This window comes from Pavona decussata, unplaced genomic scaffold, assembly GCF_977016875.1.
Source record: "Pavona decussata unplaced genomic scaffold, jaPavDecu1.1 SCAFFOLD_207, whole genome shotgun sequence".
Taxonomy (NCBI): Eukaryota; Metazoa; Cnidaria; class Anthozoa; order Scleractinia; family Agariciidae; genus Pavona; species Pavona decussata.
Window position 1 is genome coordinate 3103820 of NW_028145612.1, and position 26885 is coordinate 3130704.

Here is a 26885-nt window from a genome sequence, read left to right on the forward strand (position 1 = left end):
ATCGAAAAAAAGGTGTCCCCTTTTATAGTATTAAATAGATGCATCATAACCTCTCCTTTGCAGTGACGCCATGTTTCGCGGAAACTACGTTTGGTGTTTTGCTCTTATACCAGCGATACCTCCTAAGGTTGTCCTGGGAATTAAAACAAATTTGTTTGTCCGCTTCATTCTCTGCGCTAAATGCATTGACACTTAAATAAAGTGATTTTTATTTATTTTGCGAGGGCATAGTTTCAAACAGCACGAACAGAGATTTTCTTACTGACCTCTTCTGGGTGATCATTATTTGAAAGGCAAATGAAAAAGGTTGGACTAGCTATTAAAATATTCCTGTAAACAAACTTGATTTAACTAATATTAGTATAATAACTCGGTGATTATGGAGATTCTGTTGATCTCATTGGTCGAAAATTGCGTCATATCCAGCTATAATCACCTCGCGCGAGATGAACGGATTTCCAAAATGGCCGCTTAGCGAATTGTTGATGTTTCTGAGGAAGAAGTAAATATGATGAAAGTAAATGCAATTCTGAAAGGCACGTAAGATGCAGCTTAGTCCGGGGGGACACTTTTCAAAGGCAAGATATGAAATTTTTGCTAATTGTAATAAAAAACCTTGTAAATTGTAGTGGAAATGTTGTCGATGTCGATACCAGTATAACATGAAAACAACAAATTAAATTCGCACAAAACGTTCTTTATTTAAAAAAAAATGGTTTCACCAACAAAACAAATTTAAGACAGAATTTGAAAGAATGGAAGTAAAGGAGATGAAAAAAGGTCTCTAACTTTCACGTTTCAGTGAGGAGAAAAGATGGCAGTCCTTAAAAAAACTAGTTTGTTGTCGGTTCGAGCGGCTCTCAACCACCATCTAAACTCACCGCCAAACAACAAAAAATTTTGAACTGGAACAACTGTGGGCTTGTATAGTTAAGCCAATAAAGGACTTTATTCCTACCTGAAGCAGCTTATCTTCGAGGGAAATTTATAAAATTCCGTTAACCGGTGAAGCCATCAACAAGAAATTGTGCGACAAAGCGCTGACACGCGTCATCTTCGAGTTTTACACCAAACAGCCTGGTTCATCTTTATCATGATCTATTTTGGTAAACGGATCGGAGAAACCCAACATTCATTCACTGAAGAAGTCAAATGAATGCTTTTTCTCATTGAAATAACAGAGAAGTTAAGAATACTGACATTCTGCTTGAGGAATGTGCAGTTTAACGATTGACCATATGATTTCGTTTGGGCATGTGATCGGCAGACGAATTGACGCGTGACAATTTGAAACAAACAAACAAAATTGATAAACATTTTCGGACGGTCCTTGTTTTTCCCTGATAATCACCTGAGTAATTATACTAAAACAATTACTCGCCTCAGGCTCAGTAAATATTGGTGAATATTCACCAATATTTACTTTGCCTTCGGTAAATAATTGTGACCGACCCGGCGACACGAGAAATGATAAGAAACGGGCATTTCTAGAAGCTGTGGTCCAATACTGTGTGACGGCCGCTTTAAAAAAAATGCCATTTCCAGATTTGCGTGACGCTTAACGAGGGCACAAACATTGCAAGTGACCTGCAAGTGTCTTTAATGTTCAATGGGATTTCCAATAATTTCAACAAAGTGATAGCCTGCGAGCAAAATAAGATGGTGAGTGCAACATGTAAGGGCAGGTTTTGTAAAAACCAGAGAGTAACACAATAATAAAACTCACTACAGCAACAGCAATCATAGACTACAAAGAGCGTGGTATACGGTATTTTCGTGAGCCGTGATCGGACCCTTTTATTTTCTCGTAAAACGTTAATGCTTTGTTTCTTGCATCGTGAATCGTGATTTTATTAATTAATGTGACGCGTGATTGAAGCGTTTTCTGTTTTGTGAAATGTGAATTTTCCTCTTATGTCCGTGAAAAAGAACCACTGACCTGCTACCGTTAAAATGAAGAGCTATCTACCACATTCTGGAGACAGTGGCTGCCGTATTGAATTCCTATCAATCCTAACTTGCTGTCAAAAGGTCAAAGAATCTGGGGATCAACCTTGCCCCAGGTCTCTCCTTAAGGTTTCCACAGTGGGCAGGGTCTTTGGGAACAGTTTCAATATGGCAATATGTAAAAGCAACTGTTTAAGGTGTTAGAACGTACTTAATTGTAACCGTACACGCTTAAATTTATATTAAGTACTTATATTCAATGCTAATAATCATACATGCCATCAGCAGTTGCGGGGCTGTTTGGCCTTTTTATTTGCGAGTAAACAATTATTAACATTATCTGGGGATGAACCTTGCCCCAGGTCTCTCCTTAAGGTTTTCACAGTGCGCAGGGTCTTGGGAACAGTTTCAATTTGGCGTTGGTTTCGGAAGACAACTCCGACAACTCAGCCAATAATAGAGACTTTACGCAACTACGACGGGATGGCTTCACGACGGGGTTCGCGACAGAAAGTGACTAGGTCGACAAACTCAGTCCGTCGACTGTCGAGTTGCGTTACGCAACAATGGATTCTAGGACGGTGCTTGCTTTTGGCGCGAAATGCAAATCACTCATTTCGGCGGGAAAATGTCGAGTTTATCGGCGACGAGGCCCACGTTGACTTGTCTTGTGTTTATATTTGATCGACTAATGATTTAACAACCTGTATTCCTGCTTTTGATATACGGTATGCCTTCTCTAAGAGAAGTTAGAGATATCTTGCTTTTTGCTCACAGTGATAAGTTGATAAACGATGAGGAATTTTTGCTTTTGTACGATTTAAACAAGTCAAACAACCTTGATCTACCGTATTGGAGCTACGACCAGTTTGACCTTGATCTGCTAACGGACGACGAATGCAAGTCGGAATTCAGATTCCTCAAGAACGACGTTTACCGTCTTGCTGAAGTGATGCATGTTCCAGATGAAATAAGATGCTATAATCGTGTTGGTGTGGACGGAATTGAATCTCTGTGTATTTTTCTTAAACGATTTGCATACCCATGTAGATATTCGGATATGCTGCCAAGATTTGCAAGACCCGTGCCACAACTTTGCATGATATCGAACCAAATGATGAACTTCATTTATCAAACGCAAAACCACCGTTTACGAAGCTTTAACCAGCCATGGCTTTCTCAGGCCCATCTTCAGAATTATGCCGATGTAATTCATGCTAGAACATCAGTAGAGTGGGTTTTCGGAGACATTATAAATTACTTCGCTTTTATGGATTTCAAGAAGAACTTGAAAATTCGTTTAAGTGCAGTTGGCAAAATGTACATGGTGTGTGCCCTGCTGACGAATGCCCGCACATGTCTTTACCAGTCCGTAACATCGTCGTATTTTGGCTTGGATCCACCTACGCTGGAAGCGTATTTCCAGTGAAATCGAGGATTGGATAAAAACTTTGAACTGTGTTTAACAGTTGTTGCGTTTAGTTAGTCCTATTGCTGCTTACAATTGTAAAATTAATTGGCCATTTCTTTAAACCCTTACTCATTTCAGGCCAAAATAGATGAATTTCCCTACGAAATTCATACCATGTTTCAGGCTAGCTAGCTAGCAAAAAACAAATTCTGACCGTATGTCTACCTTCAGACCTTGAACACGTTGTAATCAACTTCATCTCATTTTAGCCATAGATATGTCCCCCAAATTAGTTTAGCCTGAGTAACCGCTCCGTTAGAGAAGGGAGATTCGCGTGTGGAGCGGTTCACTCTGGCTAAACTAATTTGGGGGACATACCTTTATAGCTTATAAAGGGGAATACCCCAGGGGATGCTGTTGTAATAACCAAGGCAATATACCTCGTGTCACTATCAGACATTTATTGCTAAAAATGTTATAATAAAGAGAGGAAACAATTATTAAAGAAACATTGAACTTTTGCGTTTGTGTTACAAATGACGTTGATAAAAGGAAAGGGTGTCCACCAACTTTCAACTAAGTATAATTGCAAAACTTTTCTGAAATTAATAAAACCTATAGAGAAACAACTGCCTTGCTCTAACACAACATTTTACTGACGAAAACATTGTCGGTCAGTAAAAAACCAGTTAAATCAATTTTCTAACTGTTTTTCATGTTTTGCATCATCTGCATCATCATCATCATAAACTGGTTGTTTTGTTGTTGCTGCTGTTGTTGCAGCTCCGTTTGCTGTTGCAGTTGCCTCTGCATGGACTGCTGCATACTGCTGAAAGCCTCTATCAGGCCGGCCTGTTATTGCCTCATGTTTCTTTGCTCATTTAGTTGTTGTTCTTGCATTTGTTTTTGCATTTCCAACTCCTTCTTCTTTACTACCAACTCTTGATCTGATTTATCTTTGAGATACGCAAGCGTATCTGTACCTGAACGCCCGTTTTTTTTAAACTTCGCTCCTTCTGTTTCCTCTTCTTCGCCATTTGAAGCCTTTCTCTTTTTGGTTTCTGCGAAAGCTTCTAGAGATTCCTGGCGCATGTCTTCGGCTGTTTTCCTGTCTTTCTCAACCTTTTCCTTTTTATCCGAGTCTTCAGTGGTGTGCTTCTTCTCACACTCCTTTTCTTTCTCGATGATCTCCTCCAATGCTGCTTCAACTGGGGTCAGCTCGGGAGGCGCTATACCGGAACCATTTTCCTCCTCTCTCATCTTTTGAAGGAAGTGGGACTTAAGTATCTTGTAACGCTCTCGAACAGCTCTCTGGTCAACGTTCATGTTAAGAGACTTGATCTGTTTTAAGTCATCAGCAACTTGCGACCATGCGTTTCCACTCTCTTTTGTCCTTGGTCGAAATCTAAACGGTTCCATTAGAATGATTTGCTTACAGAGGGCTTCGTCCTTTTCGGGCGTCCAAGTCATAGGCGATGCCCTGAATGAAAAGTAAAACAGTGAATTGGAAGGTATTTAGTTTTTATAAACTTCAGCATTGGAGAGCGTCGTCCATATACCCTTATACTGGCTAAAATCACGGTTATGAGCCCTGGGAGGGAGAGGAGGTGGGGTGCTCTCACTATAATTTTTAATCACCATATATACAAGCAATTTTCTTCTTCACACCTATTCAGCAAATCCCCTAAGGGAGTGTTCATCATTTATGGGGGGCGGGGGCTGGCAAATGGGAGGGGGGGGGGAAGTGAAGTTTACTCTCACAGAGTGAAAGATCATCTTCTTGGGGGGGGGGGGGGGGGCTCAGAAAAGTTTTTACTTTCATGTTGGGGGAGGCGAAAAAAGTTTTCCTTCATCGTTGAGGGGGGTCCAAAAAGTTTTCAATGTTACGCTTTCCCATTTGCCAGCCCCCCTGCCCGTAAATAATGAACACTCCCTACTATGCGCACTGTTAAGACCAACTTGTTCTTGCTTTATGCTCAAAAATTACGTTTCTCACAAATTACGTTTCACCACCTGATTACACATACTGAATAAGCCGGGATGCAATCAAACTATAGGGCCGTATATAAGAGAGAAAATAGTCCGTGCATAAATAAGCCACGTATTATTTTAGCCGCGAACCTGCTCGTATAAACAGGGTTTATGTGTTTTTGGCACAAAACACACTGAATGTATATGTAAATCAAATAATCTGAATAATCTACTGAAAATAGATACACGATGCTGGTGTAAAACGCAATGTTTATCAGTACATTTACAGTTACACTAGTTGTGACAAGATGAAATAAGGCTCACCTTTTCTTCTTCGTTGAATTTGTGGCTGCTACCAGCTGTACTTCTGGTTCAGCTGGTGCTGCTGCACTATTCATCTATGGAGATAATTTAAATCGTAAGGTTGATCAAGTTTAGCTTCCAAACAATTGCAAGAAAGCATTAAACGTGTAGCCTTATAAAACAAACACCGAATATACAACAGCTTTCACCTTCACTAAGCTTAATTATAGGAAAAAATACGAACGTTTCATGGGTTTAAAATCGTTTAACTTACGTTTGAAGACCTTCGGAGAATCTTCGAAGAGTCCGCCCGCGTGCTTTCTGAGTACTGTAAACAAAATGAAGAAAAATATAGCTCAACCCGGTCAAAATAGGCTGCAAATCCATCAGCTCAAAAAAAGACGAAAAGAAATGTCGATGGAGCGCTAAATTAATCGAAACTAACATACTTCGACCTATATACTCACCTTTTAAAACACCAGTTGATCAACGTTCACTAGTCGACGTGAAAACAGGCGAACTGAAGTCGTGGACGGGAGCACGACGGCCTTCACGCATGAAGGCGTTCACGATTACGCATGCGCATGACCTAATTTTGGCGCGAACGCCGTAGTGACGTCGTTGCGTAAAGTGCCTAATATTGCAGCATGACTGTACGCTACCAACAAAGTTTGCATCGCCAGGATCTAATTCTCAAAACAACAAAAAAGTAGCCAATAGAAGCGCTCTAAAAAGAAGCTAATGAAATCACAGAGTTTTCGATCCCTGCGCGAGTGTAAGTCGTATAAGAGTTAAGAAAATAGGTTTTTCGTTAAATTATCCCGAGAACTCATCTCTATCATTCACAGTTTATTAGGAACTGAAGAGATCCACAAGATTAAGATCGAAACCGCGTTCTTGCCTGGCCATTACTCAACGTAGCAGAGGATATTCTAAACTCTGAAGGGCTAACAGCAGTCCGTGAACCAAACATTCCCTGCTCACTTTATGGTAAATTTAAAACACAGTCGATGCACTGCTGTAAACAAAGGAGGAAATCACTGAGCTCCCACAATACAATCAAGCACACTATAACAGTGGAGCGAAGCATTTGCAAAGACACAGCCGTGATTTAAGCACAAGTCAGTCTATTGTACGTTGCGTGGCTCTATAACAAACTACAACGATTAATAGAGAACCAAAAGACAAATAGCCGTGCCAAGAAACACAACATCTTGTAACAAAACCTTATAGCCGGGTCCGGCAATACAACAACTACAGAGTGAAGCTCATTGCACGGTACAAGCAATGATTCATGTCCATTGCACAGATCTCAACAACAAAGGCAGTTAGAACTATCACGCAGTTAAACGAGCCAAACCAAACCCAATTGAAACGCCTATGTGGCATCAAAAACACCGTCGTTAAACTCATAAAGAGATTTCAAAATCAGTGGAAAATAAAAACTCGTAAGGCACAAATGACCTTTCATGTTGAACATAGGATGAGAGTAGTGCAGGCCTTTAAAAATACAATTTAGCTCTGAAAAACATACTCACCGTTCAAGCTCAATTTTAAATAGGCTAAAACACGCGCGAGGGAGTTGCGCAGGCTTCAGTCACTCTTTTTGAGGGGCGGGGGTAAATAGGTCTACGGATCGACGGATTTCACAGATCGATATTTTTGCCCGGATTAAGAGTAAAATTTTACTGGATTTGCGGATCCTGTGGATTTATCTATTTTTTTAGTCCCAGTGTTTGGTTTTTGCTGATTATCAATTTCGGATATGTTTTTTCTCTATGTTTTCATGACCGAGGAGTTGAATTGATTCTTGATTATATTCTTGACTTTTTGATTTCCCTGTGAAACTTTGCTCAAACACAACCAGTACAAGGTAACTGTTAATTTTAGCATTCGGATTTTCAAGAGCAAAAATTTTAGGGATAGACGGATTATAATAGACCGGCGGATTTGCATACGCCAATTCAACCCTCCCCCCCCCCCCCCCTCCTCCTTTATTTTGACATAAGAGGTAAGTCAAAGGCCTCAGTTATTATGCTGTTCTCAAGTCCGTGAAATGGCCAGATATTTGTCCGTTACTCGGAAAATACGTTTTTTTAGTACGTGAAACGCGAAAAGCCTGATTTAGTTTCAGTGAAACGTGATCTCTATCCCCCCTATACCCCCCTCTATGAACGGAACGGCAAGTCCATAACCGATAACACACACCTAAACACCTATATCATTCGTGGGAGATTCACTGGCCGTCATTTGTCATTTTACTCTTGTGAATATCTGTTCACCACTGGCACATTTATAAGTTAAGAAAGAAATCGGAATTTTAATCTCTACCTGCCTTAACTAATCTCAAAGGGGGGTCGTTCGAACTCTTGGACGCCCCCTCGCCCCGCCTACGCGGCTTATAAGATAAAAATAATAATAATAAAAATATATATATATATTTCCGTTGCAAAAACAATCAACTGTGAAAGCGAATGAACATAAAGCGAATGATACACGGTTCAACTTTTGTTGATCAACAAATGTTGAGCATTGTTGCGACTTGTTGACTTGTTGCGGCAACTTGTTGAACGGAATAGAAGCAAGCTCTATTTTCGTTCAACAAATTTCAACATGTTGAACGGCATATTTCAACGTTCAACATCACATAATACACTGTTGAACAACAGCTGCAACATTCGTTGCTCAACAAATGTTGAACCGTGTTTCATTGGCTTTTACTGACCAAAAACTGCATCTATTATCCAATTGAACAGTGGAGTATTATATTATTACTTGGAGACGTATTCCCTGTCAAATCACCTGAACCTGAAATTCTGAACCAAACAAAACTTTCAATAACAATCTCACACATAGAGTACATGTATAAAAAGATTCACTTCTTTACGGGAACAAGCTCATTTCTCTTCCAATTGATTTCACGTCGAATAGTAAGTTCTTATCATGAACCTGTAAGTTTTGCATAACATTCTGCAATAGTCTTGGATCAGAGCATCAATTCGCTGTTTACCTACAAATCTAACCGTCTTTTGTTTTCTGTCAGCGCTATGTAAAGTTGAACTTTCGAGACGTTTGAATCAAATAAACAAAAGGTTATCTAAAATGTTTTTCGCCGCGTTTGCTCGCTGGTGAGACACTTATTGAGAGCTATTGGCAGTATTTCACAGAGAAACAAAACTTATTTACAAAATGGTCGCTGAGGGAGGTGGTCCTTTACGAGAAGTGGTCGCTAGACATTAACCTATTGCATATTTATCCTTCTTTCAGGTTTGTTTGGGTTTCGGGGCAAATTGAGCAGCACAATACCGATGTTGAGAACGTCAACTCACGTGAATAAATATGTTAAGCAAAGCAAAGAAAAAAAATTCGTGAATTAGTGATCATTGGTACTTGGTACTGACATGCCTATCATAATAGTCTAGTCATGATGGGGGATGCACAATCTGCGAGCCAGCGAGGCATGCGAGGCATGCGAGGCAGACGTGCGAGGCACTCAAGTTAGCCTAAAAAACACTCCGGTTAGCCCAAAAAGCACTCCGGTTAGCCTAAATAGCACTCAGGTTAGCTTAAATAGCTCCCAGGTTAGCTTAAGGGTTAGCAGTTTATGTTGGGGGTTGTTCATGCCTCGCATGCCTCGCTGGCTCGCATATTGTATACACTCGTCATGATGCAAATGGCGCCACCGATTTGTTGACATTTATTCAGGACTGTATGTGGCAAGAGTGTAATTTTGCTTTTGTCGGTTTAAATCGGCTTGAACATAACAGGGGCACCCAAGGAGAACATTTAAGAAAATACTTCAGACAACCTTTCCTGCGTTCTCTGAATTGTTTTGAACCGTTCTACGGCATATTTTTGTGTGCTAACGCGGTTTGATCTAGACGGATTACTTAGCTGATATGAAAATTCAAGTCTCGGCGAGTTTTAGGGTCCAATTAACTGCTGCTGGCTTTCCGAAAATGATACAACTGGCCTTAATTCACACTTTAGGCGACATATTTGATCCACCGAAACCAAACACGACTTGTTCTCCATTGTTTCGAAATACTGAAGTTATATTAAGCCAAAGAAAACTCTAGTTTTTCATCTCAATTTTAATCCGAATTCCTGAGGCGGCTTTGGATTTCTGAGCAGACGTTTCACCCTCACGGAAATGAACTGTTGGGTACTCCTGATTTAACGCAGAACGGCGGAACCCGCAACTCTTACTTAGCGACGAGCAAAATCAAGCTTACACACAGGGCCCAGAGGAGTTCTGTTCGATCGTACAACATATATCTCACCTTGTTAATTCCAAAACATGTTTTCGTTGTAGAATAACGATTGCTAAATGAAATCCTTCTGACTTGTAAGTTTCCTTGCATATCCTTCTATCTAGTCCCTCGACCTTGTCTCGCTCGTACGGCTCCTTTGGTTTCTGCCATATTCAACTAATGCGGGCACAATAATCCTTGTCCGAAGGGAAACGAAGTTTCTTCGGAAAGCTGTACGAAGTGCAGCTATTCTCTGGGTAGTCACGCACCGCTTTTATCCGGCATCGAGAATAAGCGTTGCGTGACCATCGAAAAAATGGCTGTAACGTGAGCGAAAGAGACGAGGCAGAAGGTGACTCGAATACTTTCTTCCTTAGTGCATTATATCAGCATTATTTCAGCATTTTTACTGACTTTTCGATTTTAATACTATATTTCGTTATTGTTACTATCGCTGGCAATTACGTTTGTTAAAGGACCCCTTAGTGGTTTGCTGGTTTGCTGAAGTTTTTACGGTTCTTCAAACACCAGTAATTGTCCAGATGTGACGTTGATTTCGAGCTACGGATTCTAACGTAGACTACAAGCTTTAGAAAAGAAACGGATTCTGCCGCTGATAAACCATACTGATTCAGGTTTGAAGAAGCAAAAAATACAAATGCTTGACTGTGTACACTGTGGTCACTAGTACTTACACTTCTCTAAGGACGGTGCCTACTTTTGTGAAGTCTTGGGTGATTTTTGGGTATATTTGGGAGGAGATAGTTTTTCTAGAAGGATTGGTAAAATTCAAAGAAATAAGAAATATTGAAGATTTAGTGAAGGTTTAAAATTAGAATTTGTAGTTAATAATTAATAGAGGGAAACCAAGTTAGTCCACGCTCTTGCGTGGGTATCAACTGTCTGTTAGTGTTCCAAAAATCATGTTCTTTCCTCTATCCCTTCTTAAAACCTCTTCAAATTTCATTCAAATTTAGGTGTATTCCGCCCTTAGATGATCTGATCAAAAAAATGTACTACATAAAGAGGGGGGGGGGGGAAGGCTCCGACTAGCCTTTGTACATGCCGTTTTGGTCCAAACGCCGTTGATTGTTGGCAGGTATAGGGGGTATAGTCATTGACTGTTCCGGGCTGAAAATTAAAAAAAACTAAAACAGGAATCCAAAATCTTTGACCCCATATTTCTGTGTTATACATTTTGATAGCAACCATGAACAACAACAACAGAGATTACATCTTTCCGTCTGCCATTTGTTCACCGCACAAGCGCCTTACGCAATGAAAGGTCAAGCATCGTGGACAAAATCTCTTATCATGCACAATCAGTCCCCCCCCCCCCCCCCCCCAATCACGAAACGAAAATAATATAAATAAAAATAAGAAGAACGGAGGGCTAACGCTAAACTTCAACCCTTGCCCGTGCTACGGCAGAGTGATAACAGTCACTATTGCAGCCATATCTGGCTCTGACGATTTCTGTCTTTTCTTTGTTTAATCAACCTTCACGCTAGATTTGGCAGCCTTTTTGGAAAGTATTTCATTTTACATGTGCGCGTATACAATGTACCTTCCGCCAGACACCGCGACACGATAATTTCGTGGTCACTTGAAATCAATCAATGAAGCTATGGACGAAATGTTTTTAATACGAGTGACGGAAAACCTACTACAGATACTATGGTAGGGCTTTATTTGGTTTTTGTGAACAAATTTTTCTCAATCTTTGTTGCATTCACGACTGTTACACAAACAGTGGCTTGTTTTCGGATACTAAACAGTGTATGGATTTTTCGGAAAAACGTCAACTCTTCCAAAGGAGTAGCCGGTGGCGATTTTCGCCGGCAGCCGGCTACTTTTGACAGCCCTGGTAAAATTTTAACCGTTTTTTATGAATGAATAAAAATGACTCACCTCCGGTGTATTCTTATGCGTTTGGGGGCTTTATCACCGCGTTGGGCATCCTTTGAAATCACTGTTATTCCCTTCATTTGACGGAGTCAGGGCTACACACTTGGATTTTGACCGTATAGTGGTCTGCTTACAGGCGGTTGGCGCCCCGAAAATCCATCTGAGCGGCACATTTTCATGTACAGTTGAAGCCCCATGATTTCCGAACCTCGTTGAATGCTCGGTCGCCAAAAATCCCTACGCACTTGAATGAAAATGAGCATTTCTACATCCCATTCCAAGATCGCTTCTTTCTATGAATGCTACTAATTTTGAAACTGGATACGGCCGTTTACCGAGGCTTTTGAGTCCGAGGTCAAATTAGCTCTATACCCAGAGGAGGCTGGGCAACAGTCACGCAAGTCGCAAATCAGATTCGTCGCTCAACGTAGTAATGGCGGATGGAAAAAGTTTTCCATAGCTTTCGGACGTAGGTGCAAATAATCTACTTTTTTCCGTTTTTCGAAAGAAATTTTGCTGCAAATCAAACCGGCTGATGAGCGTGATTCCTCTGCGAATGGAGCAGAACACTGTCAGCAATGGTACGAGATATCCGCCGCATTATATACAGTACTTCCGCTTATTATATTCTGTGAATTCGTGAGTTGCCCTAATAAGCCTGATGAAGACTGGTATTGTCCAGTCGAAATATCGTATACTCAAGCCTTTTCACGTTGTTTGATCAGCCCTTGCAGTAGTCCTTTTGACTTTCATTTCTAGTCAAACCTATATTAAGCGGTCACCCTCAGGAAATGGCCAAGTGACCGCTTAATAGAGGTTGACCACTTAATCACAACTGACATAGTTCAGTGTATACTACCGTTTTGTCATTCCTTACCTTCCTACCCTATTTCATGTTTTCCTTGTCTTTTCTCCTGTGTTGCCTTTAGAGAAGCTCAAAAAAGTTCTTCATTGTTTTAGTCCCCCCCAAAACCTTTCCTTATTCTTGCATCTTTGATATTATAGCTCAGGCTGCCTTCTAAATTAATTAGGAAATAAATTTATTCTTTCTTTTTGTCATCCTGGCCCGCCTAGATTAGCTTTGCTACCTGCGGCACCAGGAAATTGTAAATGTAATTAAAAAAAAAAAAAAAAGATAAAGTTGAAGTTGAAGTTAGGTTGTACAGAATACACGTCAAGCACAATAAAAACGTTTGATTAGTGTACAGTTTGGTTGCGAAACGGCAGCGATAAAATGGTATGACAAAGGAGAATATGGTATAGAAACGGACTCATAGAACATTAACGCCAAGATACTACAGCCAACACAGTGTATTCAGGTAGGTCGTTACAAATTTAATTGCCCTTTCCCTTTTTCTAAAGTGACCATTTAAAGTGGTCGAGACAATAGAAACAGCTTGTCTGCTGATCTCCTCTTGGGTCGCCTCACTGCGCCATTGGTCGCACGGCACAATGGAGCTGGCCAAGATGCCGCAGAGGAGATGGGGTAGTACTGTCCATGAAATAACTGGACCACCTTGGGTAGAAAGCTAATTTTACCTCAGAAAAAATCACCAGCATTCGCTAAAAAGAAGTGATCGTCGAATCGGATGCAAAACAGAATTCATGCCGAGTGCGCGGGGGATTTTTGGCGACGAAGCATTCACCGAAACTCGGAAATCATGGGGCTTAAACTGTGCATAAAAAATTCCCGCTTAGATGGATTTTCTAGGCGCAAACCGTAGCCTTGGAAGTCAATAACAATGGTTTCATTTTTATTATTTTATTTCCCATACAAAGTCTTATAACACGTTCAAATTCTTACTCTTATTCTTGCCTTTAGGCACATGAACGGCTCCGCCCCATCTTTCCTTTCACTGTTGTTCGTGAGACATGGACAAATAAGTGGGCGTACGACTTGTGGCTTCCAATCACTGTATATCCCTTTATTTTAATCTAAAACTGGTCAAAGGACCTTTTTATACCATATGGTCAGACCATGGAATAGTTTGGACAACTCCCTTAAGCTCTGCGACACCTTCAAGTGTTGAAACGTAAATTAAGAGCCAAGCTACTCCCTGCCTTCTTCTCAAGTTCTTAATTGGTTCATTATATCTATTGTTTACTTTGTTGACTATTTTATTCTGTAGCTTTTTATCATTATTAATTCTTAATATTTATTCTTGTTCTTATTGTCATTTAACATCTTTCTAACTTTAATTTAGTCACTAGTTGTAACATATACAATTTGTCACTGAAAAGCCCTCTTCAGGGAGTGTCAATAAAGTTTGTATTGTAATTCCAGTGACATGATCTTGGGCTAGCTGTGTCATTGCATATTTCAGCGGCAACGGTTTACTTTTGAGCATGCGCTCAAGAATTTTCCCCAGATTTCTTACCGTCCCAAATCCTTACAAAATAGAGTCACGCAGTCCTAAGTAGAAGGTTTAGTCCAACGTGACTTTGATATGAATGAAACTCGCGGATCAAACAGTGATCCAGTGAGTGTATTACTCGGGCTTCGAAAGGAAGACGGAGTTATTTCAGAGATGAGATTGAGTTTTTACATGGCCGCGTGAGGTCGTTGATTATATAATAAGACGCCGGTTTATTTATATAACAAAAATACATTTGGACGTACGTTTTTCATGTCTTTCTTTGACGACGCCACAATCGAATCGTTTTGCGTTGTTTTTGGGAAATAGAGAGTACTTTAAGGATTTGGAAGGATATTTTAAAAGAAGAAAAATAAATCACCGGCCGCTAAGCTTTAAGCGATGATTATTTTTGCGTAATAGCAGTCACGGAGCAAATATAAGAGTTTGTGTGCATTTCATTTCCGCCTATGCAAATTTGATTTCTATCTACGCAATTAAATTTCCACTCAAATAGGTCTGAGCAATACCTCATTTATTACGCATGCGCGCATTTGTATGCGTTAAAAAGGTGTTTCCTACAGGAATTTCCCAATTTAACTTACTTCAGATAGTGATCAGTGAGGCAGTCATCAGTTTGGTGTGCCCGCCAGAATTTGTTTTTCTCGGATGGCATGGCTTATCCAGATAGTGTGGGTCTTGGAAATGTTGATTCTCCACTCTGCTATTGCCTTTTGTCCTGATAAGACTACACGATGCAACGTTATTTTTGTCAACTACATGGAAGTTGAAAGGTGAAAAGTGAGCTTGAAATTTAATTTACTTCATTTCATATGAAAACTATAAACAGTAGATTTCTTCACCCTCACTTCCTCCAGCGATGATCCTCGGCCTTAATTTTCTTATCTTCGATCTGTCGTCTAGTTGTCTAGTAGAGTATTCGGCTAGAGTCCGCAACAACAAAAAAAGCTGCTGCCCTTATAAAATTGGTGCGAAAACGTATTTCTCATTTATGACATTCCACGTGCCATTCCGCAAACATATTTCTCCTTTTACCCTGACCGTATACGTGCGTAAACGAAGTCTTGCCAAAAGCGGCACTTGTTCTCCGTGAGAGACTGGTCAAAACGTATGGGGTGGGGTGGACCGGAGCAGAGAGGGGTTGGGTCATCCAATTTTTGAGCCCTTGGTAAGGGAAGGGTCGTGCAGTTTTCAGCTACCCGTGGGGGTGGGTCATTCTATCTTTAAGACGAATAGGCACACATTTATCTGCAAACCTACAGGTGAAATTTCACTTGAAAAAGAAATCATCGAAGCTTTCCCTGAGAAGTATGCGGCAGATCAAGACCTGGTAGTGAAATACATACACGACCTTGCGTACCTTAACATGATGAAACAAAAGAGAGAAAGAGGAAGAAGGGAGAACGCGGAAAGAGAGAGTATTACTTGACCTATGAGGATGTAGAGTGGGGGAACCCTCCAAGAGGATTTGTTGAGAAAACAAAGAGTTTCTGGCCTTAATTTGTGTATCGAAAGTCACAAGCTGAAAACCGAAAAGAAATAAACGAAAAAAAAAACAAGCTTGACTTGGTGTCAATTCACATTCAGTTGTCAGCAGCCATAGGCAGTGTATCCACTGGCAAAGACACAAGTGGCTTTGAATCGAGAGTCAGCAGCTCAGAGGCAAGTGAAGACTGTGTTCTGCAGGAAGGTGGGAGTGACACCTCCTACGATGACAATATCCCCCTCGCAAAACTGGTATCCAGCAGTTGGAGTGACACTGATAGCGATGTACGACGTGTACCATTAAGCGTTCTTCAATTCGCCAAACTTAACCCTAAAGAATGCAGCATTGCCGAAACGTCGCTTTTAACTCTTTTAATTGCGTCAATTTAATAATGTTTTAAATTCTCATTAATTAACTACGCTGCGCAGTATTACAATCTTTATTACACAAGTTAATTCCCCCCGAAGCGAGGCTGGAGGCCGGAGGTTTATGATTTTGTCGTACAACAAAACGCGGTTTCCTTGGATTACATTGCAACAAAAAAAAATCCATGTTTAATAGGGGCTGGATCATGATATTTTCAATCTTCATTTAGGAGTGGGTCAGTCAGTTTTGTACCAAAAGGAGTGGGTGGACCATATGTGTTTTTTATCCACCACATTTCCAAATGCTCCGGCCCACCCCACCCTATACTTTTTGACCAGTCCCTGAGAAGTTCGGAATAGTATCGTGGTTATAATTAAAATTGGAATGTTTACAAACGTGCAAACAAAGACTTCCCGAAAACTCTGCTCGTTCTTCTGAGTGCTAGGAAAGATAATATTTCACTGAGATTGTGATGTCCTTCGAGTTTGTGTCTATTATTTGGCGATCAAGGTGAATAAATAAGGGGGGAAATGGTTACCGCAACATACTCAAAATAAACTGATAAAAACTAAAGGCTTTTGGTGTGCAACTCCGTGTTTTGGTGAACAGATTTATGGTTAACCAGCTGGCCCGGTTTTCGATATTTCGCCTTACTCACTATCTCCTTTGAAAAATTTCGCTAAGTTTATGAGCCAAAAGAAAGCGGAATATCCCGGTTACCAATATCTTAGGTTTTGTGATAGAGATCTTGGTAACGGCGCTGACAATCTTTCCCATATGAAGACTCCAGCCAAGTTACTGGAACAATGCAAAATGGCCTATAAAAGCATTGATTTTGACCCTGACATGGCTAAATTTGGTCGGGGCGTGTTCTTTTTGGACTATTCCGGAATGGGAATATACGGAATAGACGGAGTATTCTTATTCGTTTGGAACCCATTCTGTTTTAAGAATGAACAGAATAATGTTCCATTTACTTTTCCGCTGATAGCAATCGAACGGAATACAGTTCACTCTGAAGAAGAGGAATTGGGTTCCATTTTCGGAAACTACTCGTTTTTAACGAGACGGGCGAAATTCTAGTCGAATTTTGATCTTTTGGGAACTTATATTCTGTCTATTCTGTTATTCCTATTAAAGGGAGAATACGAATAGGCAGAATTGTTCCAAAAGAATGCGCCATTTAGCCAGTCGCCAATGTACCAATGTTCGGGCCAGTCAGGTAGCTTCAATGCGAGCTGCCTGATGAATTCGAACAGAAGGAACAGCGGGCGCCTTTTGAAACACGGTAACCAGGCTGAAATTTCCCATGCCAACAGAAAAATTCAGCCGAAGAGAAAAAATTCCAAAACAAGCGAGTCAGAGTAATCTTCAACGGAAGTCGAGATAAAATCGAGGTGAAAGCTCCCGTCCACACTTGTAAATCTACTAGATCAAAGAATTCAGTGTATCTGCAGAAGATTGTACATAAAGTTTAAAGAAAAGGAAAAAATACGAATTCAATGTTGGAAAATAATCTAAAACGTTTCTTGCGCTGATATTGATTCCGGGGAGGGGAAGGAGGTAATAATAACAAATCTGCTTTAACTCATGGAAACTCCAAAATAACTCCTTGAGTTTCTTTTCATCTGGAACAACTATTTCCAGATAAAAATGTTCTTCCGAAAAAGACGTTGAGTGGTTATTTTTCATCATCATCATCATCATCATCATCATCATCATCATCATCATTTATTTTCCTTATTAAATAAAAAAAGAAATCATTCAATTTACAATAATGGCGAGGAGATCTCAAGAAAACACTGACCAGGCTTATAAGAGGGGCCACCTCGGCTGTCATTAATAAATAGAAAATATGGTCCTGCATAAGAGCGGCTTGGTCAATTTATGATTTTATAGATAAAAACTGCAACATTTTTTCCTTGAAGGTGAAAAAACTAGACGAAGAAGTAAATTGATATTGGGAGAGAGTTCCAGATTTTGGGACCTTGGTAAAGGAATGTAAATTGCTTAAAATTTGTACGACAAGAATGCGATCGATAGTGGTTGGCTGTTCTGGTATCATAATTATGCACTTGGCTACTTGTTATTTGTTAATTGGCCAATAAAGCTGGAAAACTAAATCCGCTAAAAAAAATAGTCAGGCACTTTTTTAGCCGTACAAAGTAGCCCAAAATGAGAAAAATGGTGTTCCGGAGACTGGGAACCAGTTTAGCGTTTGATGACGTAGGAAATGCCTCGGAGAACTGTTTACGACAGATGTCGCCTTGTTGCTACACAGAACCAACCCCCGCACCCAAAGAATAATGTCGGACAATGACGAAGTAATGTCCTTTACCGAATCTTTTTGCAACGGATGTCTGATGGCCTTACCCGGCTACCGTTCTGCGCGCGCGATTTAGGAAGGTGACGTTTCAGTGAATGATTGGTTAGTACTTGGATATATTTTTCCGAAATGAAAAGGTGAAGAATTTCGCAGTTTGTTGGAAATTGTCTCTCCGGCTCGATGACGGTTTTGTTTGATTTGAGAATGCGGTGAGAGCACAGATGCTGCAAACGGAAATTGCACAGGCCCGTCAAAAACTCACTTTTGAAGGAAGTATCGAGCACGTTAACTAACAAAGCATGTTGAATTTTTTGCGATGACCAACAGGATGAGCAGCTTTGAGCAGGTAAAAATTCCACGCAGGGGTCCTTTGAATATTGTACGCGAGGTGTCATCATATGCCAGGAAATGTAACATGAAACAGCCACTGTGTATTACAGTCACGCAGTTTCATCTGGCGCTTTCGAGACAAACTCGTGCCTTACGACGCTAAATGTTTTCCGGAGTGGTATTGTATGATTTTCCACGGTCAACTGCCGATTTCAGCATGGGTTTGCCTTCGTTTTTATAACATTTCCCAGCCCAGAATGTCGTGAAGGAATGGACTTTTTATATTTATCAATAATTGCGGCGGGCAGCTATTATCTAGAACTAGAAATAACCAACGGTTAGGAAGTGCGGACTAGAACAGTTTTGAGTCGAGGGATTTCCAATGAAACTTTTGATGAGCATTGACATTGGTTGGACATCGCGTTGGGTAGTTATCATGTCTCTGTTGTAGATTATTTCCAGTACAGTCCGTATAGCGTACTGAGCAATATTAGGGTTTGTTGTCATTACACGTTACACCTCGGTAATAGCTTACATGAAGTTTCTGGATGCACCATTAAGCTCTTTACGTCATTGGGATGTTCACTTACAGGATTAATACCACCAGAAAGTTTACAGGATTACTTGTATTTGGCTAATACTGGCAATGGACTCTTGAAACCTGTATTAACGAATTGCCGGTGTTTTGATTTTTAGAAACAGTTCGCATGCTTTCCTTTCCTTCCTATGAAAAGAGACCGGGATAACTTAAGTTTGAGAATTCGGGAAGGCTAGGCTCGCGGTCTCTTTTTCTCCGTTTAGGCTTATGCTTTTGTTAAACAAGCGTGCCCTCACTGAGTTGATAAGAAAATTTGTCAATATGCGATTCTGCTTTGCATTTTGAAGTCCCAAAGATAGTGAAATCAATATTCAGTAGTGCTGGTAATAATAATACTGATTTGTGATAAGGTTACTGGGATTATTTTTCTGTGCTACTTTGAGTTTAGGCTGAAGCATAATTTGAGCGATTTTAAGCGACCAAACTGGGTCTACATATAAGCGCCCTCGCTTGATTCACTGAATGCTAGGCCAATATTGGCCAGGACGCTGTTGCCGTTGGAAAATGTGATTCCCTCTTATCGAGCCAAGAAATGGTTCACTAACCACTGAAAAGCATTCTAGAAGTCTCCACGTGCTCCGGCGAAGGAATTGATCGATTGGAGGATTGCTCTGAATCGAATTTATAAAGCCAAACATGCCAGCACTGCTTAAACAGATCTTCCAAAATGCAAAAGAATGTCTAATTTCTTATTCTGTGGCAAAATTGTAGGTACAAGTATGAAAACAATGGAAAAACTTACCGAGTAAGGTTAAATCCACTGCGAGTAATCCACCTACCGAGTAAGATTACTGCGAGTGGATTACTGCGAGTAATCCAATTACTCGCAGTAATCCGAGTGGATTACTGCGAGTAATCCACCACTTGCGCTTTGGAATCCAGTGATATTACTGTTGCACATGTCTAGTCCCATTCCCAAATTTGTCGAGTGTTCACGTGAAGAAATTGTGCAAGCAAACGCCCAAACAAAGTCCGATATTTGCCATATTTGTACAGTATTCACGTGAAAAGAACATGGTAGATGTTATCTTCTTCGGTTCCACTGTCGGTTCGCATCGAATCTCAAATGAAGTTCGTCGAAACAAGTCTCCATCGCTTGCTGCTCTTGAGTTTTAGAAAACTGTCTCTTTCCATTTTCAATCTTTTAAATGTATGTTAACACTCCAAAGATTCGAAACTTTGGCTTTCAAAATCGAGTACAAATATTATTGTTCGAGTGGAAATGTATTCTGATTGCTTTACGAGGATTTATCGATCGATTTTGGCAGAACAATTTTACTCCAAAATCGAGATATGGCGTGCAAAATAGGTCGCGAGCTCTTCTTGAGCCTGCAATAACAGCAGACCACTTCCTCTGCTCGAGGATTGACCTTATTCGACTTGGTAAGTTGTATCTATCATAGAGCCGAGGAAAATAGTTCTTGGGTCATTCGTTTTTATTTTCATCACCTGGGAATGCAATGCTCAGATAAATTGACGCCGGCTTCGATAAGATAATGTACTTTAACTTTCCGCTTAGCCTTTAACGCAAGTATCATAGGATTGAAATCTCGAAAAGCAACGTATACGTCTAGGAATTAGAACGATATTTTTGAAAGATGTATACCTTTTCAGACCATTACCAAGAGTCGAAGTCTTGTTGAATCTTTGTAATTATAGCAAGAAGCTGATCGAGGTTGGGAAACTCCCGCGTATTCGTCATGGATTCACGATCAAAGCAAGGCAAGGCATTGGTGAGTAGTGAAATTGTAAGCAGGCTATATCTATTTTAAGATTCTGTTTTTGGAACTTACTATATTGCATTATTTGGCTCTTAGTCAATTTTTTACTGCACTGTTTTTATCTATCGCCAGATTAATTCAACCATCACCGCGCGATATTAATCCTGTTCTTTCTTTCTTTCTTTCTTTCTTTCTTTCTTTCTTTCTTTCTTTCTTTCTTTCTTTCTTTCTTTCTTTCTTTCTTTTTTTGTGAACTGTTGTTATCTGTCAAGCAGACTGCTTTACTTGGGTAGTTAGTTCTTTATTAAGTTGTTGTTATCTGTCGACCAGAACATTAACCTAACCTCGCGCTATGAACACTAACTTAGGTTCTGCTTTAGCTTGTCGAGCAGAATGCTTTGCTTGCACTAATTAACATCGCAGTAATTAAACAATTCTGCTCTACTTGGGTAGTCAGCTTTCTTTTCAATGAGCTGTTGTTATCTTTCAAGCAAGATATTGATCTAGCTTACAGTAACTGTGATTCCGCTTTGGAATTGAAGTAAGGTACGCATAGCTGTCGAGTACAAATGTAGTATACAGTAAGTACTGACACCAATCAATCAATCAATCAATCAATCAATCAATAAATCTTTATTTAAACACGGTAAAATCCATCAGGAGTATGAAAATTAGAAAAAACCTAACTATCCTAAACAAAATTCAATACCTAACTTCAACTAATTCAACTAAAACCTGTTTTTCATAAATGCCGTGTATACTAGTACTCTAACACTAAAAATGAACATTAACTAATCTTTTGAATTGACTAAGAGATTTAGCTTCTCAGCTTTGTAGTCCCAATTCTTTATAACTCTTCATGCGAGAAATACCAACCTCGCACTCCAGTTAATCAATTATTCCTTTTTTCTTCCATTTTAGGAACGATCTCATGCTTTTTTATCATCAATTTACAGTTGTATCACTTTTCTTTCTTTTTCTGTGGGAAAAAGACTCCGAATTTTGTTTAATGCGATCTTGTTATTGCAACGTTCACAAAAACACAGTGTCTAGCGCGGCTTGTGCAACAATAAAAATTGTCACATTTTGCTACAGGGTGCAGCAAAGAAATGTCCCAAACTTTGTGTTGCGATTCTACAGCTTTTGGCAGGAATTGTTTGCGTTTGTGCTTTGATTCGATGTTCTTTGAAAATACTACACCGCCCCAGTTGCTTATTTTGAGTGGTTCATGTTATATTGAGTCTGTGCCCTGGAGTTACTGTTCGAGCAAAAGAACCATGTCCTCTGAAAAGCGTTCGTTACTGGTTACCATTCGTGTGGGTAAAACGGGAGCATTCCTCCCGCGTTCGATCTGCACAAACCGCGATGTCTGGGATTCTGTTTCTCTCGGTATGACTGTTGGAAATCCACAGGTGTGAAAAAAGACCATTCCGACCATACATTATAACACGCAAAGGTGCAAAACGGTTTCTCTTGTTGCAGTTAACTAATGATAAGCCATGGGTGATTTCACTGATCACCCTAAGCTCACTTGTGTAATTTTTTTTCTTGACCAAAGCTCATCAGGCGGGCCGCGGCTACCCTGCGTAGCAAGCGTTTCCGTGGGGTTTTCAGCGTTCTCCGAAGTTTGGTTGCGTGGAAAATGGGGCGAGAGCAAAACAAAGATGTGAGGGGGGAGGGGAGGAGGGGCGAATGAAACGCTTGCCTGCAAACACCACGATTCTGCAGAACGGCGTTCGCCCACGAACGCGGCAATCTAATAAGTGCATAGTGAGGTTTTTCAATCTCCTGTCATCTGTACAGAGGAAATGAATTCTCAAGTAGTTTTCAATATGGCGGACAGTGATCGTGATTTAGATCATCGCCTTCAAAAAGCACTCGATATTCTTGCTGAGCGTGGATTTAAAAGATCATTAAGAGAAGAACAGAAGATCTCGATACGGCAGCTATGGTTCGGAGGAGATTTATTGGCAGTTCTCCAAACCGGGTATGGGAAAAGTCTAATTTTCCAGCTACTGGTTCTCTCGAGAAATGCTGGCTGTGCGTTGGTGATTTGTGAAAGATCAGTTGCTTTAAGCATCATTAATGGGTATTTCTGTAGGATTTTTTCCGGAGACCAGTCTCAAAGACGTGGAACGGGGAAAGTGCCGGCTGTTATTCGCATCGGCAGAAGATGCGCTTGCGAAAGACTTCCTAGCGTCGCTCAAGAACGAGAAAAGTGTATTTCACCAGAATTTTGTTAAAATGGGGTTGACAGACTCCCTGCGCGACTCCCACTGTGTGTCCGTTGTGTTGATAGAAGCCCTTTCAGTTTTGCTTTTACAAGCATGTCTTTAAGCGATTTTCCTTCTGTATAAGAGATTCTTCCCTTTTGATCGAAATGTGATGCGACCGCTCTGCTTAATGGTGTTTATCTTGATCGTGAGAGGGAGTTATCAAATATACTGAATGGAGGGTTTCTTACTGATCATTCTGAGCCGTTAGGATTAGTTTTTGATATGCCATTTTACGCTAGCTCTGAGGCATTTGTTAAGGTTGAACGGCTCGGATTAACTGCAAGACTTAGTTCAGGTGGCGCTAAATAAATGTTATCCGGTGAAGACACAGGATCCGTGTATTTCTGAACTCGTAAATTCATGCTCAGGGGGGGCATGCCTTGTGAGCAGAGTTCCCCTCAATTTGTATTTCAATATTTCTCCAAATTATCCAATAACATAATTATAATGGATATGTTGTAGATTTAAAGTGACTAGTACATGTAAAGGAGAGGAGGACATCTAGTGTGACTATAATACTGTGCCCCTTTGCGAAGTTATGAATCACATGTGCAATATGTACAGCAGTTTAATAATAATAATAATAATGACAATCTTTAATGAGGAAACTTTTTCACTAAAAAGTGGTTTCCAAAAAGGACCTCGAAAATTAAAAATTAAAAATTTACAATGAATAAAAATGCTAAAAGATGCTACTAAAAACTAATGTATCTTATGTGTAATACAAAACTTAAATCAATGAATTAAAAATCTGACGCTTCAAAATATTTACATTATCAGAGACTCGTATAGTTTTGTCCAGCGAGTTAAAATCACTTACAGCATGATAGCCAGTTCTTTGTTTACCCCAGTTTTCATTATTAATGTGATTGTTATTATGAAAATAAAATAAAAACAGATTTGATAGTTGGTAGCCTGTCTTGTTAGTACTGAACTAAAACTCTCCAAGATTAAAGAGAATATTGCTCACAGGTTTTTTGGAGTTTTTCATAAGGCTGGACCACTATAGTAATGGGAAAGGGGGGGGGAGGGGAGGGGGGCAAAACTTTTGTGAAGTCAATATTTTTATATTGTGTGCTATCATAGTTTGTTAGACTATGGAAACGAGATACCTTTTTTGAGCAGCTATTTGTACTTACTCTGAACTTTTATTGTTCATTTGTGATTCCTTACCAACTTACTATTTGGCTTTCACACTCTATTTTTGAGGGTACTAATGTACATAATCTCCATAACATTGTTTTGTGTATTGATGTTTGTATTAAAAGGGCTTATTTTCTTTTGAATATATAATTAAAGAGGGAGCATGCACCCAGGCCCTATGCCCCACTGGGGGCTCAAAGGACTAAGAGAGAGAGAGATGCACCCAGCGCCCCTCACCTTGATCAAATACAGTACACTGACTCTTTCATACAAAGTAAGGGTCTGCCCAGTAAAGGAAGGTAGAGTATTTGGCATTGTTTACAAGGTTTTTTGACTTATTTCATTCAAGATCAATTTGATGTTTTCATTTCCCTCATGCAACATGTGATGTAATAAAACAAATTATTATTGAAGAACTTGTTATATCAAACATATTTAGTACTCCTGTGTGGCTAAAATCTATGACTCTTGCAAGCTGAACTTGTGTGAGAGCTTTTTTCCATGTCCCAGTCTCATTGGCAACCAGTATACAGAATGGTTAAACAAAATCCCTATCCAGTAACGCCGTGAAAATCTTCATTTCCCTACAATCCTTGTTTACACCATTTCGTATTATAATATTCGGCTATTTCCACCAGAATTGGATTCCAGTAGTTATGAACTCTGAATATTTCAATGCCAGATTTTCGAGCCCGTGATCGTACATTATAATTCAAAAGGTACGATTTCATAGAAGGACGACAGGATTGGTTTTGCAATTGTATGGAAGTGGTAATTACACTGATTACATGGAGCAGTTTCGGCTGTACCGGCTTTCGATCGATCGATCGCTAGGATCGCCGTATAAACCCAACGTTTTGAGCGTTAAATTAGTCAGTCGATGTGTGCTAACGGTAACCGGAGAAAACTTATCGAATAAATTGCCGAATTAACCGATTTTCTGCCTTTTTGGAGCGAAAATTTGTCATTCCTTGAGATCCGCACAGCACGAAGGTTTGTTACAACTGACCTCGAACCGACAACTCGTCCCAGCATGCCTTTCGAACCGTGTCCAACCTCCTCTGATTCATGCTTATGCTTTTGTATCTCGCTGCGGGAAGATTACAGGAAGTTTGTTTATCACGGATATGAGTGTCTAATAGATCCTCGTATTTACAAAGCTGATCATTGTAGTCTCTCGCTTTCGAGAGCTATAGTTTGTTGCCGCTGTCTTTTAGCTCTCAGCTCTCTAGCTTTTAGCTCGCATCTGCAGCAGATATTTAAAGCTAATGCCCCATTCACACCAAAGCTTAAACACGTTTAAAAGCTGTTTAGTTAAGCACAGTTTAAAATCGTTTTCTTCATAAAAGCTGCTTTCGGATTTTTGTCGACTACAGATTTAGCACAAATGAAAGCATAAGTTATAGTTTACTTGAATCCTATGTCAAAACCAATGGCTCAGCCTTTTGTTACCGACTTTCATTTTGTTAAACCTGGTTTAATTAAACATGTTTTATTAGTGTGAATGGAGCTTACGACAGTCGGCAACTGTCTTGTGAGTCTCTTAGGATGCTACTGAAATTTCTTCTGGCGAGTGTCTATTGTTGTTTCTCGATGCAAGACTGCAGTTTCGATTCTCTTGGAATGTCGTCAGTTGCTGTGTATCTCGTCGACACGGGCCGTATTTTATGTGGAATTCGGCGCTACAGACCCTGCAAAAATCGCATGGCTTGGTTTGGCCAGCTTCGAAGACATCTTTATTTCGCGATCTCGCCGCATTTGACAGCAAATTCACGTGGAGCGCCGTGTTTGTTTTTAAAATTGTACAAGGCACTATTATTTTACTTCCGTTGACATGTCTTTTCTTCTCATTGGCCATCTCTTTGACAAGCACGCGACTGACGTGTGCTCAAGCGTGAACGCGTGAAGAGGGCATTCTGCAGAATCGTGGGGTTTCTGCGATTCCGGGCGTTTCTTTTTCCCTCCTCCCCTCCACCCTCGCATCTTTGTTTTGCTCTCGCCCCATTTCCCGCGCATCTGAAATTCGGAAATCGGCTCGGAGCTCTGAAAACGCCACAGAAACGCTTGCTACGCAGGCTAGGCGGCGGCACGCAAGTTGTTAAAATGGGGTTGACAGACGTACGCGACTCCCGCTGTGTGTCTGTTGTGTTGATAAATAAATGTTCCGTTCTGCTTTTTTGTATTTCATTTGAATAAGTGTGAATAAAATTGAATTGAATTGTATTAAAGAGATTCTTCCCTTTTGATCAAAATGTGGTGCGACCGCTCTTCGTAATGGTGTTTGTCTTAATCGTGAGGGCAAATGCTCAAATATTCTGAATGGAGGTTTTCTTACTGATTATTCTGAGCCGTTAGGATGGTCTAGGATTAGTTTTCGATACATATATATGCCATTGTGACATTGTTCGGTATGCTAGCTTTGTGGCATTTGTTTAGGTTTATTGGCTTGGATTAACTGCAAGATTTCTTAT

The 26885-nt window shown here is 40.2% G+C and overlaps 3 protein-coding genes across 8 annotated transcripts in view; 1 reads left to right on the forward strand and 2 right to left on the reverse strand.

Annotated features, from left to right (window-relative positions):
• LOC146460922 (uncharacterized) overlaps positions 1-26885 on the reverse strand; it is a 94334-nt gene that overhangs the window by 58690 nt on the left and 8759 nt on the right. The window contains exon 1 of one of the 6 annotated variants that reach the window (XM_085087690.1): positions 20017-26707. The exons of 2 other annotated variants lie outside the window; for them this stretch is intronic. The gene's annotated coding sequence lies outside the window, so the exon portion shown is untranslated. Of the gene's footprint in view, positions 1-958; positions 1264-11796; positions 12801-20016; positions 26708-26885 lie in introns of those variants that run through there. 3 more of the 6 variants (XM_085087691.1, XM_085087692.1, XM_085087687.1) reach the window with 3 other exon arrangements.
• Positions 1532-3376, forward strand: LOC146460926 (uncharacterized). Its single transcript, XM_085087644.1, has one exon. It carries the CDS (start codon positions 2678-2680, stop codon positions 3374-3376), a length of 699 nt encoding a protein of 232 aa, XP_084943770.1. The 5' UTR covers positions 1532-2677.
• Positions 4058-11192, reverse strand: LOC146460927 (uncharacterized). The gene is made up of 4 exons (XM_085087694.1): positions 9916-11192; positions 5907-5960; positions 5654-5727; positions 4058-4838 (listed from the first exon to the last, which is right to left on the reverse strand). Exons 1-4 carry the CDS (start codon positions 9994-9996, stop codon positions 4214-4216), a joined length of 834 nt encoding a protein of 277 aa, XP_084943820.1. The 5' UTR covers positions 9997-11192; the 3' UTR covers positions 4058-4213.